The following is an 18,634-nucleotide window of genomic DNA, read 5'->3' as shown; positions in this document are numbered from 1 at the left end:
AATGAGTGGAAGAGTGTTGTGTGTTTGGTTTTGCAATACAAAATCCCTACTGAAAGGTTAAGGCTTCATAATTCAAAATTTTATTCCAATATTAGACATAACTGACAAAGACAATTTGGTTCCAGGTTGTGGTGAAATGGTGTACAATTGCATCCATTTTTCCATCCACTTTTTCCATTCAAGGAAATGCACTATGTTTTGCTTTAATTGTTAATGATTTTTACACCATTCTGTAGTTCTGCCCAAGTCTGCTTTGCTACGCTTTTTCTTCACGCCCCCTCCCCTTCTTGCCTCTCCAGAAGTCTGCTGATAAGAGTTAGGCTGATGGGCTCTCTCCCTTATAGGCAGCTAGGCTCACATCCCATCACACAAACCAAAATTCTGTACTGCCTGCTCTTAGTCACACCACTACTTCCAGGCTCATGGCTTGCCTGGAAGGTTATTTCTCTGTGAAAGATAGCAACCACCTCGTTTGCATTCACTGACTCTAGCAGGACCAGATTCCTGCTCCCCCTTGCAGTAGTGGAAGATCCTGAGTGATTCCACTGGAGTCATTTGAGCCCGCTCCAAATTTACACTGCCGTCGCTGAGCTCTGCTTCTGCTTGCTGCCTCTGTTAGAAACTTGCTTTGATGCCAGAGATAAGCTGAATCCCAAGCATGTTCATTGGCTTAGGGGGGAATAAAGCAGAGGATTTGAACTCTCTTCATACTGCCTTGCAGGCTTGGGAGAGAGTGAAGTCATTCAGAAACTTTCCCTTGAAATTCTTCCAACGGTAGCATTTCCTTTGCCCAAAACTGGGGGGCAAGTTGATTAGAAGAATGGCAATTAAGGGTAGGGTGAGGAGGGGGTATGGAGAGGGGAGTTGATGTGAGCTCCACACTGGATTTGGCTCTGCGATCTGGAAGGGAAGTGGGTGTCTACTCTCTTTGTCACTTGCTGAATGAAGCCACAGGCAGTGATGTCAGAGTTAGCTCATACACACAAGTCACTTGATCAGTCCTGGCCTTCTGCAGTTGAACTTTTTGGGTGTTTTTTGTATTTTTTAATTTTTTTTCTCTGAAGAGGTGTGCGATTTTCAAAGGTTGAGTAGTTTAGAGAAATTGCATGTAGCTCTGTGTTTGAAAAGCCTCTTGAACGGTGACTAATCTGCAAAGGTGTGGTGGAACTGCTTCAACTGAGGGACAAAGAGTAAGCGAGCCAAACGGGGTCTGCACCTCAGAAATGAGGGGAGGAGGGATAGGAGGCAGCATTTGTAGCTGGAATAGGATTAAAGCATGAGAACTGATGATTCCAAGTTCTAGGTTCCTCCCTCAAAACTGCCATATGCTCCACCAGTTGAAAAAGCTTAAAATTGGAGGGCAGCAATAATGCAGCTCCTCTAAGCCATTGTCTGATTTATGCTGTGAAAATAAATGCAGTTTCACTTGCCACTCTCACTGCCCATTTCCCTCTGATGTAGCAACACATCAGAGATTCCACTTTACCTTTAATTTTTAATAAAATTTGCTATTTTGCGCACATGTGCTGGTCAAGAATCTGGCACTAATGTCACAAATAACAGAGCTGAGCCTGTAACAGTGTGTAAAAAATTCAGGGATTTTTGTTTCTTACCACTCACCCTCTGCCATCGAGAGTTAATTCATACATAGACACTACATAATTTATGTTTGAGAACCAAATTATTCGAATGCAGTTTTTCCCTCTAAGCTCTCCTTGAGTCGTATCTCAGTATCTTTTATGGAAAGGGTTTCTTTTTGCATTTGACCCTGGTCCTGCTTCTAACTTTTAAATGGCAAAAGCAAATGTGCTTTGAAAAGTGTGTTACACTGTAGTTGTTAAATAAAGCAATAACCTATGCACTTGTAATGCTTTCTCTATGACCTACTTACATACTACTTCACCCTCCTTATAGTATGATTAAAAGCTGCTTTGAATCCACTATTCCCTCAAGGGATTTGAGGCTAGAATTTAACAAACTGCTGAGAAGGCTTAAGTCAGTAAGAGGGCTTCCCTACAGCTTCTTCCAGCTAATTCACATGTAATTAAAAGGAAAATAAATATTTCAAAAGAACATACGTTTTAATGAAGCATTTTTAAGCACTTACACCTTGCATAATGGGGCAAATTTATAAAGATCTCTCTATTCTATATGCAGATTTTAAGCAAAATTATTTGTGATCCTCTCCTCCCTCTTTGCATCCTGTGTGAACTGTGGATTTACTTTTCAGTCAGCAGCAGTGGGACTGTGGTCCTTAGAAGTGACAGGCTGGTGAGACTGAAGTCCCTTAGATTTAGCATGTACCAAAAAAACTCATGATGAAGAGGTGCAGATCCAGCCGCACAGGGCAAAGTGGGGGTGGAGACTTCTCAGTTAAAAGAATATCTTCATCCTCACTGAGCTGCCTGTATTTCTTCTGAGCTGAAACCTGTCCCTTCTGCAGTGGCAAGATTTTGAAATTGAAAGTTAATCCAACTCTGCTCTGGGCCGGATTAACCACCATGGAGGCCTCAGATCAAAAACCAGGTGGCTGCATCCAGCTGGAGAAAGTTGTGCTGGTTTCTCCTTTCATTTGGATTTTGCACTTAATTTTTTTATCCGCTGTATAGTCAGTCCTACTCTGTGATGGATGGGTGGCATAAAGGAATCACCATTAATTTAGTAAAGAGGAGCCATAGCTTTGCTTTTGTGCCTTTCTATATGGATGTTTAGGTGCCATGGTGATGAGGACTATGCGAACATATAGAGCAGAGCAGATTAATAACGCTATAGATATCTGTTCAGGATTGCAGCTGTCCTGCGGGGATTATGCTGAGGGCCAAGTGAACCTTTTCTTTCTTTAGACTTGCAAAGTAGGCAAAAAATTTAGCAGCCTGAGGGTTGTTGTTTTTTTTTTTTTGTCCTTTTAACTGTTTAGAATTGGAAAGTCTCTTAATGCAATAAACTGAACTTTAAAAACTTGCCTGTTCTGTATTTTTTTTTTCCTATCAAATCAATGATGGTCAAAATTTAAATGAAACTTGGCCTGATAACACATTTTTATGGGTCAATTTAAATTTTATATTAGAATGCTCTTTAAAAAGTTTAAACATAGTAATAATAAAGGTTTTAATTTGCATTTGTTACTTTTTGCGAGTGCTGATTATCCATAACAAATCAAATTATAAAACCTAGAGAGAGATACAGATGGAGAAGCACACACAATGGAAAGGAATGTTCTGTCTGTCTAGACTGCTCAGATCACCTAGTAATCATCGTAAATATGTTAATATGCTTTTGCCTGGAGCGGCTTTGTATTGAAGCAAGTAGGTCTTGGAGATGGAAAGGAAAATTCATACAGATTTTCAGGGGGCGGTGGTGTGGGGGGGCTCCCCTCCAGCTATTTGTATGCGTGGAATTTCGCGTGCGTCCTGGTGGTGACACTTCTGTGTGCGGCCAACTCGGAGAGGAACGAGGTTGGGAGCGGGTTTTTGGGAGGTTGCAGCCATGAGAAAGGATTTGCCGTCATTAGTTATTTAAATCCCTCTTTCTGATCAGTGGGGACAGAGTTACTACCAGTCTCTCGCCAGCCAGTAACATCACTCCGAGCATTTAAAAGACTGCCAAGGTCTGCATGGCAGGAGTTTGAGTGGAGACAGCCTGCACCCAGAACCTGACCAAACCTTCCCAGTGCCCCCAGTCTGCCTCCGGCCGCACGGGGAAGCGCCGTGCCCGAGCGAACCCTCGCGTGTGCCGCGGGCAGCGCCCGCCCCGGGCTGCCGGGGCCGCTGCCCCGCCGGGCCGGGCTCACCCCGCACGGCCGCGGGGCCGGGCAGCGCCGCGGACGCTCCGGGCGGGTCCCGCCGCCCCCGGAGCCGGGCCGGGCGGAGAGGAGGAGCCCCGGGCGGGCAGCCCCCGGCCCGGCGGCGGCAATAGGCCTCTCCCGGGGCGGCGGGGGCGCAGGGGTTAACGGGGAGCCGCAGCGGGGAGATGGCTCCGCCTCCCCGCTCAGCACCTGGCGCTCCACCGACAGTTGCCTCAGCAGTCGATTTCGGAGGGGATTGGCGGAAAAAACCGAGAGGGGGAGAGAAATGTGACAACTGCCGGGGCTGGCGGCTGCCGCGGGGAGGCCTCCGCACCTGTGCCTGCCGCTCCGCCGCCCGGCGCAGTTGTGGGATCCGCCGCGCCCCGCCGCATCCTCCCGCCGACCGCCGCGGCGCCCCCGGAGCCCAGCATGACTTCTTCGTTCAAGCTGGATTTCCTTCCGGAGATGATGGTCGACGGCCGCTTGCTGGTCTCTGACAGAATGTAAGTGGCGGCGGGGCTGCCGCCGGGTTCCCCCCCCCACCCCCGCCCGCCCCGGCTCCGGGTACCGCCCGGCACCGAGCCCCCGCCGCGGGGCTCCGGCCGGCTCCTTCCCGCACCGCCCGCCCTCCCGCGGGAGGGGAAGGGGGGTTCGTACCCCCGGTCGCTCCCTCCTTCCCAAGTCACTTGGTGGTCTCCGTGCCGTGCCCCTCCCGGGGTGTTCAGCGTCCCGCAGGTCGCTGCCGGCGGGCGCGGGGGTTATCGGCTGCCGCTGGTGATGATGATGATGATGCAACGTGGAGAAACGCGCATCGGTCGCGCGTAGCTGAGCGCTCTCCCCTCCGTGCCCAGCGGGGCCCTCCACAGACACCTGTCCCCTGCACCCAGCCCGGACCCACCCGTGTTTTCTCACCCCTTCCCGGCAGAATAAAATTGCCCCTGCAAATTTTCATCAGTTTTCAAATTCAGATGACATACTAAGCATCCACCGGGAGTACTAGGCAGAACGCAAGGTATTGGCTTCCCCCCCCCCCCCCCCCCCCCAATACTGTCCCTGACAGCTGCCTGGTATGGCGAGTGTTAATTAGGGTGAGGATGGTTGTTTTACGTGCAGTTGAAGTGGGGATGAGTTGTGTTGGAAGGCGCTGAATGCTGGAATTTCAGAAGGAGAAGTTATCCCCCTAGCCCGTCTCTGCTCTGTTAATCTCGGTCTGAAAGTTTCTATTATCATCCTCTTGGGCATTGCCAATTGACAGGTATTTTCAGGTAACCTAAGCTTTGTATGAAAAAGTAAAAGCTAGAAATGATGAAATAGACATCTGCTGAAAGATATGGATTGTGAGGACTGTGCTGCATTATTTTACAGTATCCAAAATACCGTTTGTTTTGTTGCTTTTTATTCTTTCATCATAATGACAAACGTGGTTTGACTTAGATTAGAATGAAGCGGGAGGCTTTGGCACTGACTCTGCACTGAAGTTGTGGTTGAGGCAGCGCTTAAGTTACAAGTGTAAATAAACCCGTGTGCGCAGCAGAGAGTGTTACCTGCAATTTGGACAGATCAGGTTGCATACTGTGCCCCTATCTAAGGCTATTCAGACTTTTATTGCCTTTTTTACTGGCAACCAAACTTTCTCTGAGGTGGGATGTCTTCTCCTGCATTAGCAGTGTTCTGCATGGAGACATTTAGTGGTGGCCAGTTGTTGAGACAGCTGAGGTTTAGTGAGTATGTGGGAGAGGGGCAAGAGTCGGGGGGAAGCTACTTGGTGCAGATGACTTACACTATTTTTACAGTCCTTGAAGGACAGCGAAGTGTGTAAATACTGCCTCTTGTCTTAAATTTTTGATCTTAAATTCGAAAGAGTTCTGTGCTGTGTTTTGCTCTTCCCATTGTAAAAGCCTAGGTTTTAGTCAGTTTTGGTAAACGTGCTGTCATTTTCTCCCGTTTTGCGGAAAAACCGCCGAGGTTTGCCCATTAGGGTACAAAGTAGCAGCTGAACATTGGTATCTCTTGCTCTGCAGCCCTCTGTAGGGACCTGCCACAGCCAAACTGCTCCTTATTTTCATCATCTCAGCTTTGATTAGACTTTCTACCTGCTGTCCTTCGAGGCAGTCAGAAGAGATCCTGCTAACAAACATCTCCAAGCTCAAAGGCACTATTAACTGTGGCTGATGATGCTCTGTTGTCACTTAAGCTTATATAACTGTATCTCCAATTTGCCCCTCGAGGTGGGGGAGTACCACGTCAAACTCTTTCTTCTGCATTACTCTCTTCATACTCCCTTTTCTCGGTGAAGCATCTATAATATATTTTAACACAGCTTGAAACACAGTCAGTGTTCATTAGGTGCAGAGCTTAATGTGTGTCCAAAGATACAAAAATTAGTCTAGAGAAATGTCAGCTCCTAAGTGGGTCTTGAAATACAGAAGTTTGATAATGGAGCTGTTAAATGCACACATCCTAGTAGGGTTGGTGCTGGCTCTTTATGCATTTTTGGGGGGGAGGGGTGACTAAGTAATCTCTTGAGGGGGAAAAAAACTTTGTGTCCAGTATCATCAGTAGTGATGATGTGATGTGCTTTCTTGTATTAGCCAAACCTTGCTTTGCTGCTGATCTAAGTAATTGTGGAGATGGTATGATTTCAAGGGATCATGTGTCATGCATGCAAATTAATATTGAGGCCAAATTGCCATGAACTCAGGGAGCTTCTATTCCTAACAAAAATAGTCTTGAAACTAAATGCTGTGTGTGAGAGCTTTGCTACGTTGCCTTTCTAATACTCCAGCACTCGCTGTTTAAGACCATCTTTATCTTGTCCTTCTTAGCCAAGTGGTGACATGTATTTATTTGCAAGTCCCCAGCTCTCTGGACTAATCAGTGCTGACGAGGATGCAGTTTGATTACGCATCAGGGGTCAGGGGCACAGGAGCACCTTCCCCTTTAGCTGGCCCCCCAGGCGAGCGGCGAGCCGCCAGCAGCGGTAACGGGGTGGCGCAGAGCATCCGAGAGCACGCTCTGAGTTACCACGCTGCACAAAACTTTTAACCTCGCCATCTGCTCCAGCCATTCCATGTAGCTCAGTTCAGTCTTTAGCAGAAAGGAATTTCCTATTTTAGAGCAAGGCAATTAGCAAAATATATGTATAGCACTTCTCTTTCACAGCGCAAATTGGCAAAACTAGATTTTCCTTTTCTTTTTCAATATGCCGGTGGCATATCAGATGTTTTGGGAAATCGGTAGCATACAATATCACTTGCACTTCTTCTTTGCAGATTTAAAAATTATTTGTTACGGGATTTTCTCTCAGAATCATCCATTATTTCTTCGAGAGAGAAAAAGGGGATTTTTCAAGGAATACCTTTCAGTGCATACCTAGTGTGAAAGTTAACTGCCAGCCTGATAATTGCAAAGTTAAAATGCTTTTACCGCTGTTAGAATGTCAGTGGCTCTTAAATGTTGCTTGCTTTCAAATTTCACTGCTGTTACTATATAGCTAAACAGAAATAAAATAGAATATAAGTTACATCGAACATGACTGTATATAATTAAACTGTATGCATGGCATCAGTGTACCTGGTTACTGACTGAATGTCAATTCACTAGTAAAAATTAATTAATGACATGGCACTGAAAAATAGATACTCTAGGATATGAAGCATAAAGATGCATGAACTTCTGCTCTTGAGGACAGATGGCAAGCTGGATGCTCTAACCATGGTAAATGCCTGCAAAGAGCCCTGCTTGGTGAGTGCTCTGGGAAGGGCCGGGAGTTGTTTGCTGTTGTGCACTGCGGGGAAGAGACAGTTCTGAGGAAAATACATAGATACATGTAGGTGAAACATACAGATGAAATATGTGTGTGTATTTGGACAGGGTAGGAGAGGGTTAATGGTTACTAAGTGAGGTTATAAAATCTGAGTTCAATGTAATTTGCTGATTTCACTGGCTTACATGTACATGCCAACTGGATGATTGTGAAGTGGTTGCTTTGAGGATTAAATACTCATCGTTGTAAACCCCCCCATGTTGATTTCTGCATTACGGCAGAAGATTTTTCCATTCCATGTTCCACATTTCGGTGCCTGGGATTACCTTTCGTGTAAATGAGTATCAGTGTTTGTTACTACTGAAACAAATTCAAATTTTGCTTTAGTTTTTGGTAGCTGGATATAATGCCAATAAAATACATTATGCTTCAACAGTGTGCGTGCAACTGCATGGGTTACAGGGCAATAATGTGAAAGAAGCATTTAGCCTTTGAATTTGTTTCTCTTGTAATCAAAAATGAGTCAAAATCAGATATACTTGCAATATGCTGATTGAAAAGCCAGTGAAGATCAATTTTTGATACTTTTTGTTTGTACTTGCTCTTTAGTAAATAAGAAATATCATCATTCACAGGACATGCTCGCACATTAAAATCCAGAATTTCATTTTCCGCAGTAAACCTGCAGTATAGGACCTTTATTTATTTATTTTTGTAAGCAAAAAATTTGAGATAAAAAATTTATGGCTTTAAACTTAACTGCAGGGAAACTCAACATCCAGTCAAATATAATTTTCCTACTCTCTAGTCTTTTTAATACCTGGAATATCAAACCATTATTTCCTAACTGAAAATAGACAGTTGGGTGTTTTTAATACCACAGACTCGTCTTTGTACTGGCATTTTATTCTAACTTTGATTCAGTAATAGCTTTATTTTAAGTATTATGACTTTTACTTAAGTAACTTGTGTGACAGATTTCTTGGGCCCCTACTGAGGAAAAGCAAAGTAAAAAAAGAAAAAATTTGACTGTTGCCAAGGAGCTTCTGAAAGGAAAATAACTCTTTGGATGTCTATTAAGTAATTGCAATTTCATGGTGTCCTTCTCACGATCATCTTTTCTAGAATCTCATTCAGAAGTTAACCTACGGTAACTGTCAGCACATCAATATTTAAATATATCTTTCACTTCCTATGATACGATCTCACAAGTTTTAAGCCTCCCCCACACGTATTCATCATCCAAATTAATCATCAGTTATGATTGCTCTAACAACTTTGATAACTCTAAATATTTCATTGGCATTTTAGGATGTTTGATATCTTAGGAGCATTTGGACTATTCAAATTTCATGATTAATTCATGGATTACTATAAGAACATTTTATCAAACCAATACAGGGGAAAGGTGTACAAGATATTTTCATTTTTAAAAGCACCTGGAATAGGCAAGACAACATTCTACAGAGAAATCACTGTTTTATAGTTTAAGCAAATAAAAACTTCTTTCCTTCTAAAGTGGAGAGGCAACGTTTTGGTTTTCTTTTTTTCCTTTGTTTCCACACACTGTGTTTCCTATAGGGGATTATTTCTTGTGTGTTCATGTAGTTGCAAAGTATGCTGCATCTTCTGACATGATTTCCTTTGATTAAAACAAACTGGTGGCAGGGCTTAGTTTAACCAGAGGCTGAAGTCACAAAACAGGGAAAATATGTAGAAGGCAAGGCTGAGCCTTCCTTAGCAAAAAAGTGGGAGAACAAGAAAAACTTTCATAGGTACAAGAAAAATGCAAGAACAAGAATGCCTGTTTGGAAAATAAAAACTAATTGGAGCAATAAATGTAATGTTCTCAAGTAATTGTGAAATAATTATTCCCCCTTAGAATCATCATACTTTAATTGCTTTCCAACGCGTTCCTGTGTTCTCCGTGGCTGTGGAAAAGAGGAGAAGTGCTTGTGTTCCCTTCAGGATTTCATTTTTCATTTGCAGTAAGCTGCTGGCTTTCTCATAAAGGTTTTCAGAAATATGTTGCCTTAATTGCTGTTGTGTTCTTCCATATGGTGTTAAATAAAAAAGGTGAATGGCAGATGCTGAAGGTATAAATTCCCTCCTAAAGTCCAGATAAGGCACCCTGAGAATTAGTGGTGCAGCTCTCCATCCTCTGTATCATAGATTTAGAATCAATCTCTCATTTTCATTGAGACTGGGTTACATAAATAGGACACACTTCAGTAGTGTATTCTCTTTGCTCACAGCTTGATTTGTGAAAATTCAGCTGACAATAGTTTAAAATTATAATATTAATAAAGAGGATATCATCTGGCCTTCAAAATGACATCTGAAAGCAGCTTCTGTTTTGTGTTAAATCTTAATTACTGTATTTAAATGAATGCCTAAATGAGCCAATTCACAAAGGAGTTGCCTACTGTACCAATAGTGCCTGTTTGGTGATTTTTTTTTTCCTTTCCATTTACACAAATATAAAAAAATAGTTTATATGGATGAGAACAGCTGCGTTCTTTTGCCTCTTACGACTCAGCTGAAGAAGGCTGAGTATCTTGAGTGTGTTCTCTGCCCTGGGACAGCTTCTCCCTTGCCTGCCAAAGGGTGGCAATACTTAAAGTCAAGTTGAAAAACGATGCTTCAAAACCAACATTGGTGTAAGAGCTGTGAGGAAGATCCTGCACTGGCCTCCTGGGCCATATTTTGTGAGTTTACCCATAACTTACTATTGGGGCATCATATTATAACAGCTGAGGGCAGGATTTAGGGCTTAGTACCACGGAGAGACTAAGTCCACGCCTGTGAGTGCTCCAGCCTGTGTTTAGGCTGGAAGGGATGTGCTCCTGCCCACTTTTGCTCAGTATGGAAGCAGAGAGCTGTGTCCAGGCTACCCTGGAAGGAGACACCATGCCCAGCTGTGCCCAGCTCCCCCTGCTCCCCACTGCATCAGGGATGGACTCATCCCCTGCAGAGGAGCATGCAGGGAATTTATGTCCTTGATTTCCCCTCAGTCTATGCATAGTGAGCCACTTCAGGTTTACCAAGGAAACAACAGCAACCTGAGAATTTTGCTTTATGATTTTCACATCCCTGTTCATTTCTTAAATTGTTGTGTTGCTCTTACCCTGGGGTTTTAGAGTAATTATAGTTATTCCAGAGATGTAGCTATTGCTTTTTCAGAAAAATGGTGTTAGTGATCTGCTGATTTATATTTTTTTATAATTATTATTATTCTTGTTATTGGGTTTTTTTTCATGTGGGTTAATGTGACAAAGAAAATGTCAGAAAAGCCGAACACTGTCCTTGCAGTCATAGGTAGTAATTCATTGCAGCATTAATTTACAACTTTTTTGGTGTCTTTCCACTTTAGTGTACTTGCTCTTAGACAACATGGTGGATTTTGAGAGGAATATCTGAACACAATCACCCTTTAGCTGGTGTGTGTAGCTGGGTATCTCCATGACAGGAGCACTACCACCCTTTCAGTCCCAGGCTATACTGTGCTTTCCCTTGTACTCTGTTCCTGCTTCCTGTGTGCTTTGAAGCAGCTCCAGCCTGATGGCAAGTCACAGCTGACAAGAGATACCTTTTGCATAACCCTGAAAAATAATGAAAATCCATCATTCTTTTAATCCAAAGGCGTGACAATGTCTTCTTGCTTAATATGTCAGTGCTCTTCCCATTTCTTGCTCCTCAAAAGCTTTGCACTACTGAATTGCTCAGAGATGCAAAAAAACTCCAAACATCCACAGCTTGCTTGACCTACCACTTGTGTTGTTGACTCCAGCAGCTTTTGGTCCAATGATGGTTTCTGGCCTAGTGTGAGATAAGTGCACTTCATTTGCCTGAAACAGGCCCAGTAGTTGAAAATTATTAGCTTTTGGAAGAGCATAACTGCATTTGAAAATCTACAAAATCAAGTCATCTATTCTGTTCTCTTTTTTTTTTTTTTTTTTTTTTTTTTCCCCCTGGCTCATTCAATTGTTTGGCTCTGCCAGCTTTCGCCTGCAATTCATTGCTACTGAGAGAGACATCTGGTCCTGCCCTTTATCAATAAATGCTTTTATTTTTTTTATATATTTCAACACAGATGGAATGTAGAACAAGCATTAGGAGTTTGAAATGTTGTCAAACACACTCCATACCCATTGGCTATTGCTTAAAGACAATCCTGTTCTATTCCTGGTTCTCATACAAGATGCTCTAGAAATTCCAAGTCACATGGCTGTGGTTTGTCTTGATTTCACCATGAGTTTTAGTAAACTTGATCCCCTTGTTGTGTCTTCTAGGGAAATAAAAATACTCCTTCATTTTATCTGAAATGTCTCTCTGTTAACATATAGAGAAACTGATAATTTCATTAGTCAGTAAATGAACTTTCAATTTTTTTTCTTAATTCAGTTTAATTTTGTCTTCTAAGAATTTACTGCTTAGAAACCAGTTTCTCATGTTCTAATGGCATTATCCAAACTACATTAAACCCCTGCTGTCCAAAACAAAAACCAAGCAAACAAACAAGAAAAAGACAAGAGACGCAAAAAAAAAAGAGTTCAGGAAATCCCGGTGACTATTACTTCAGGTATGTGTTTAGTCTTTGTTCAGAGATTTGACCACAAAATCAGAAATGCTGAATTAAGGAATAACCACCGATCAGCTAGATGATCTCTCCAGGAAAAAAATTCAAAAGTCATTCCCCTTGTCCTAATCTGACCCATGTCATTCAACTTCTTCCTTGAAGCATTGAATTTTTAGGATTGCCAGGTGAGCACTGGCTCTTTCTGGCAGGTTCAGTGTTGCCAGCTCCTCCTGGAGATCAGTATTGAGTGGGAGGGGACCAGGGGGAAGAGGAAGGAATAAAATTAGCATTTAATTTTGCAGGATGTGGAAAAATCAATGACAAGTGAAGCAATTCTTAGAAAAAAAGAACCTCTCTGGACACGTAAAGCACTATTATCTGATGTTTTATTACCATCCATAGCCTGTAGTCCGTGTTCAAGCCAAACTTCCGATGGGTTTCCAGGAGCTTGGCTTGAATGAGGAATGCATAATGCTGGGCTTTGCATCCCATGCCAGGCTGTCCAGCTCTGAACGATGAATTGAAGTCGTGTACATGGTTTTTGCAGCCTTTTTCTCATTGCTTGCCTCAGAGTGAACTCCATCATGGAAACAAGAGGCAAATAACTTTTCAGATACTGTTCTACCTTGCTGGCAGACTGCCTGTCTTGATGATGAACTGGGAAATAAGTCAGTTTGAGTTAGGCAGGTATTTTTTTGAGGCATGTTCACACATCTCAGGTTGGGGCAGGGGGATTCTACTTCTCTTGTCAAATCTTTTTCCCTTTGCCAGAGAGAAGGATGTATCTCAATGCCTGAGGGCTCTCAGCTTTCACAGATATCTCTATTGTTTGGCCACAGAAGATAGAGTGTAACTTCCCCTTTTTAAGTTGGTTTGTTGGCTGTGGAGAAGAGAGTAAATGCAGCAGCTTCATAACTGTGCTTGGATATAGTTGAAGAAAGTCCAGCACTATATTACAGATTTTTAAAACAATTGGGTTTGCCTGATTTCATTATCCCCTAAGTGCAGCCTAGTATCTCACTTGGTAGACTACATTTATTTATCTTCAAGACAAGGCTGTGTAGAATAGCAAAAGCTTGGAGTTTCAGTATCTTCTTACCATTCCTATGTCTTTGCTGTTCCTAGGGTATTTCACTGGAATAGGAAGAAGCTTTTTATATGCTTTTGTAGGTATGGTACAACATAATGACTTAGGGTCAGATTCTGGGTGGTTTTGAGCCTTTTTTCTTCCTGCCATGACTGTTTCAATGCAGCCATATAGATGTTGACAAAGAGTTCTTATTGTCATTGGAAAGTAAGACAGCAGCAACTCTCAATGTCCTATGCAAACCCTTCCTTTGAAACCAACATTCACAGAGGAATGAGACCTGTTTTTCAGCCAGAAATATTGCTTACAAGGCTTAATGTGGCCCAAAGAGTCTTCAAGAACATTGGCTGAGGTCTGTGTTTTCAAAGTATTATTACAGGCTCCTTCAGGTCACTTCTTCCCCCGCACGCGCAGTTTATCGGATTTGGGAAGAGGTCCTGCAGCTGCCTGTTTGTCTGTGTTGATGAACAGCAGGCCAGTTGTAGCAAGAGATACACTCTGGAATTCAGAAAGGAGCAATTTTCAGCTTGCTCAGATGCCCATTGCTACCTGGAATCTCTGCAGGAGCTGGAGACTATTTGGCTGATTCTGTGCCTCTTTGCTCTGTCTATCCTCACCTCCTCATCAGGGGATGCTTAGACTTCTTTACTTTGCTGGCCTTCAGAGGATTTGAAGGTCTCTGAGCACCCCTTGGCTCTGCATTTCTTCTCAAGTGGGAAAAGAAGTGGAGAGGATTGCTGCTGACTTTAGCCACTTGGGCCTCTGATTTTCCTGTTTGATTTGGAGCCACATATACAGAGTGAATTTGGAGTTAAGATATGCCAGGCCTCTGGGTAAAATAAATATTGTGGAGCAGGAAAAGGTATGTATTTAGGCAAGGCTTTCATATAAGATGCAAATCCAGGATTACTTAGCAGAGAAAATAATAATTTAAAATTAATGTTATATTTAAAAAGCGGAGCATCATTTGTGTCAACAGGAATGAAGATTTTTACTTTTAAGCTCAGCAAAGCCCCAAATCTCAGAAAATGCAAAATTGCTGTTGATGATTTCTGGACGTGAACCTGGAAGGCTTTCTGGAAACTTAAAAATAAATCAACTTCCCTCTTCTTTCCCAAAACTCTTTGGGCAAAAAAAAAAAAGGTGTAGATATTTAACACCAAATAATCACATTGCCAAGAACAGCAAACAAAGCCTTTTTATTCAATTCTATAATGTGCTGTAGATAATGAAAACCCTCATAGATGTACCTGGATTTTTTTTTTTTATCAGTGAAGAAGTTTAGCATGTAGCACTTCAAAAATCCATCAACATAGCTGAAACTCTTTTTTCCAGTCTCTTACCACTTCATGCCATATTTTTCTCTGTCCCTGAAATATGCAATTTGCCCTGCTTTTGTTTGTTTAAAATGCTGGAGCCTTCAGCCTGCTCTGATCCATCCATGTTTTAAGCAAGAAGCCTTCCCTGCCCTTTTCTACCTTGTCAGTTAAGAAACCACCCTACTTTGCTCTCCCTTATCACCACCCTTTCAATATCCACAAAAAAGGATATTGAAAGGATGTGATTCCTTCCCTGCTTCTCTGGTGGATGAAGCTCTTACAAATACCTGCAAAATATTTACTTTGTTTTCTTCCTTCTTTGATAAGTATGAGAAACTTAATGAACTTGGAGAGAACCAGCTTGAATTTAGATGTGAAGTCCTTAATGATTTTATAGTCTTACTATCAAGATAGTGGATAGTAATATTAAAATTTTGAGATTTTTAAGATTAAAATTTTAAGATTAAAATTTTGAAAGTCCCTGAAAGCATGACCAGCCTTTCTGGTCTGTGTTTGTTGACCCAGCAGACTGGAATTAGCAGCCCTGACAGTGATTTTCTAGGTCTTCTGGGGATATGTTGCTTGACAAAGTATAGCTGTTTTTCTTGCACTTTTGTAGTGGATGTTTTAGTAGGTTCTCTCAGCTCTGTTTCTTAAACAGTCTTGTTGTGAGCCAAATACGATACTATCATGTTGTTTTCTTTTTTCCCACAACCACAAGTTGCCCTACTTACCCAATGCAAATCACTGTGGATCTACATAACGTGCCTTTCTCAAGGGCATCTGCTAATTCCGTGTGACAAGCTGGGGAGTTTCAGCCAGGAATATTGAGCACTGAAAAACGACCTGGTTAGGCTCAGTAGGACTTAAATTTTAAGCAATCCACCCAAATTAGAGCTTTGACAGACCGTATGTGTGAGCAGTTTCTTATTTAGGTGAGACTTTAATCATTAACAGCATTCCCCTTCACAGTAAATACATACAGCACCAAGGCAGGTGATGCTGCAGGAAGACACAGCGGCCTCAGTAGAATGCAACCTTTTCTCTAAGACTTGACTTCTTATGCAACGAAGCTGGTGGTTAAACTCGATGAAAACGAGTAGTTTAGAATCAGCTCAAATATTCAGGTTCCAGAAAGACTGGTTGTTATAAATAAATTAAGGACTGAATCCAAAGCTCGTTGAGTCGATGGGCAGGCTCCCTTTGATTTCACAGCGCTCTGTATCTGTGATCCAAACGCACTGCGAACAAATAAAGACAAAGAATTTATGTTGATTGGACATATTCAGTGTGACAAGAGCTTAAGTCTGATTCTCCTCTTTGCTTATGAAACACAACTGTGTGCTTCTCCCTGGGGTTGCTGGAAGACAAGTATTTTGGTAGCTGCATGCTAGGACTCACAATTAGTGCAAGCGCCGGCTCCTAGCGCAAAGAATCACAGTGCTCTATGAAATGGAGAGAAAGTTATGGAAAGGGAGAGAAAGTTATGGCTGATAATAATGCCTTGTGGGGTTGTCCTGATTTGCCTTCAGGGCTTTAAAGCTGTTAATTTATCCTCCTATTTTTGTTTTTTAAATTATTTTTAAAAACTCATCTTGCTCTATTACAATGGTAAGTTTAATGGCCTCAAAACACTTGCAGTTAAATTGTGGGCTTTAGAGAGAGGAGGTTCTCTGCTGGCTGAATGCCCTCTGTTCTTATTCCTTGTGCTGCTTGGAATATTCTGTGGCATCAAGCTCTGCGTCTGCCTGTCCTCACACCTCTGGGTCTTGAGGACACTGTGTAGGTTCTTCTTTCTGCATGTAAAACCTTGTTTAGAAAGCAGATTTATTTTCTTATTCAAGGAGCTCAAGGCACTCCAGGGGATGGATATGTTGAAAGTAGCACAACAGTAGCATCAAGATCACTTGTGTCTCAGACTGATTCTGGTTTACTACTGAGGTAGATGTTGAATAGAGAAGCACAAATAACTTTTCCTTGCAATATAATTAACTTACATGAAGCAGAAATCTGATGCAGATTATTTTTTTTTAATATCAGATACATATATTTCATTTTACCCCAAAATAATTTACTCTTCTGGGTCTTCTGAATAAATTGAATGCTTGATTTCTCTTTCTGAAATTCATGATCATGTTAGCCTTGAAGTAGCATTCAGTCCCATTTCTAAACTGAAGCTGGCTGGTTTGTCTTAAAGTGGCTTCCCCTCATGCAACCTTGATACCTTCTCACTTGCTATCTTTTTGTTCTGTTCTAGATTTACTTTTGCAACTGCAAAAGGCATGACCGTTTGAAGAAGGTCTACTGGAGTGTACCCGTCTACATTTTTAGCGACTGTATTTCAAATTTTTTTTAGACCTCAAATTTTCAAAGTACCTTCAATTAATCTTTGTTCTGGTTTATTTAGGTTCCCCGTGCAAAGAGTAGAATAATGGGAAAAGTAAAAGCAGAATGTATGTAGGGGTTAGTATAAACCACAATCCTTTTCATACTGAACATTAGCTTGTTGAAATGCCTCCACTCTTGGCAGAAGACAAGCTTCATAACCTAAGAGGATGTGATTTGAGTGGAGTTTTCATGCCCCATGTGTTCATTGTGTTCTTGCCACTGATGCAAACATTATCTATAATTACATTTTCAAGAGACTGAAAATTGCAGTCTTTGTGGAACAAAAATGCAGCTGAAGAATGGAATGTATATCCTCTCCACCCTCATTATAAGGCTTATAAAAATCAAACTATAAGGCCCAGTACCATAGCTTTCAGATACAGGAAACCAGCACTGTTAGCCTGCAGTAGAACATTTTCACTGAAAATTAAGGCCTTTTGATAATCAAGCTAGTGCTGTTATTTCTACTAGCATGCCATTGAAACTAGTCAAACTAAAATTTGTAATTCAGATCAGTATAAATAAAGTTGGAGTAATTACGCTGTTTGCTTATTTACAATATTTTCATGAGTTTGAGATTTAATTCACAACTGGTGGCAACATTAAAAGATTTATTGGACAGATCATAACATATGTGTTGAAACATCCTACCACACCATCCTGTGGAGCAGCCATGTTTTTCAGGAGGAAAACAATACTGAAAATGCTGTTTTCATTATGTTCTCCTGGACACTGAAGAGTTTTAGTGCTGCTGTTCAAACTTCACATCTCAGTAAAACATCTCTTCCTTACATCAGTGCTACCATCTTTACTTCAGTAGCTGAAGAACCAGAAGTAGAAAGGTGATTACATATCTTTGATTTTCAGTGTAAAAAAAATAAAACTTTCCACCTAACAGCTAATCCTGATTTCCTGTAGTATGCTTTTTAGAGTAGAAATTAATGAGATCACGGTGCATCAGTCACCTGTATTCATAACACCCAGGCCTTCCTTTTCCTCTTACGAACTTCAGTTCTCAGTAGGGTTTTCCCTCCAATAAGTAGGGCATTTGAATGTTCTCTGAAAGTGAAGTTTCTCTCTGGTACCAGGGAGATAAATGCCTTTGAATAGAAAGGCACATGCTGTTATTGGTTATATTATTTACTGCATTGAGGAGTGTGCATAGAAGTGTTGAATGATCGCATAAATGCTAATAAAGAGATAAATAAGTGATGGTCGTGAATGCCTGTAAATCTGTGAGAATAGATGCAGGAATGTAGGAATTTATTGTTAGGAGCACAAATAGTCTGGACTAAAAATAATGTGTATTTACTTATTTCCTTTCATGCTGGTTGTTTTCTATTATTCTAAAGGACGCAATAATTTGGTTACCCTTCCTAGGCTCACAGTTATTGTTAAAATCAATTGTAAAAATAATTTAGATGAAATAGTGTAAGTCTTACTAGGTATCTGTTTATGGCCATCTAAGTTTCTGTGGAAAGGGCACTGGGCAACATCATGTTGCAGCCAGGCAACAATAAGGGCAGCTAGGGCCACATACTTTATGCAGTTGCTGCCCAAGTTGGTAATTCTGCCTCCAAGTTCTGATCCCTGATTGCTGCAAGTTATGCCCAGGAACACTGTGGTGATTGAGTGCTGGAGTTCCCAGGACAGCATCTATTCTTAGTGGTCCAGCAAAACTTATTAAGAAAAGTAATTAGAACAAAGCTCA

At 41.7% G+C, this 18,634-nt stretch overlaps 1 protein-coding gene across 3 annotated transcripts in view; it reads left to right on the top strand.

Annotated features, from left to right (window-relative positions):
- The first annotated feature begins 4,213 nt into the window (after window positions 1-4,213).
- The window catches only part of CELF2 (CUGBP Elav-like family member 2), a 236,303-nt gene continuing 221,882 nt past the window's right edge, over window positions 4,214-18,634 (top strand). For all 3 annotated transcript variants that reach the window (XM_062491711.1, XM_062491709.1, XM_062491710.1), the window contains exon 1: window positions 4,214-4,287. In XM_062491711.1, the coding sequence (XP_062347695.1) occupies window positions 4,214-4,287 (74 nt within the window). The remainder of the gene's footprint in view (window positions 4,288-18,634) is intronic.

The sequence above is a fragment of the Cinclus cinclus genome, chromosome 4, assembly GCF_963662255.1.
Source record: "Cinclus cinclus chromosome 4, bCinCin1.1, whole genome shotgun sequence".
Lineage (NCBI taxonomy): Eukaryota > Metazoa > Chordata > Aves > Passeriformes > Cinclidae > Cinclus > Cinclus cinclus.
The sequence above is the reverse complement of the archived record's forward strand: the minus strand, read 5'-3'. Positions and strand labels throughout refer to the sequence as shown.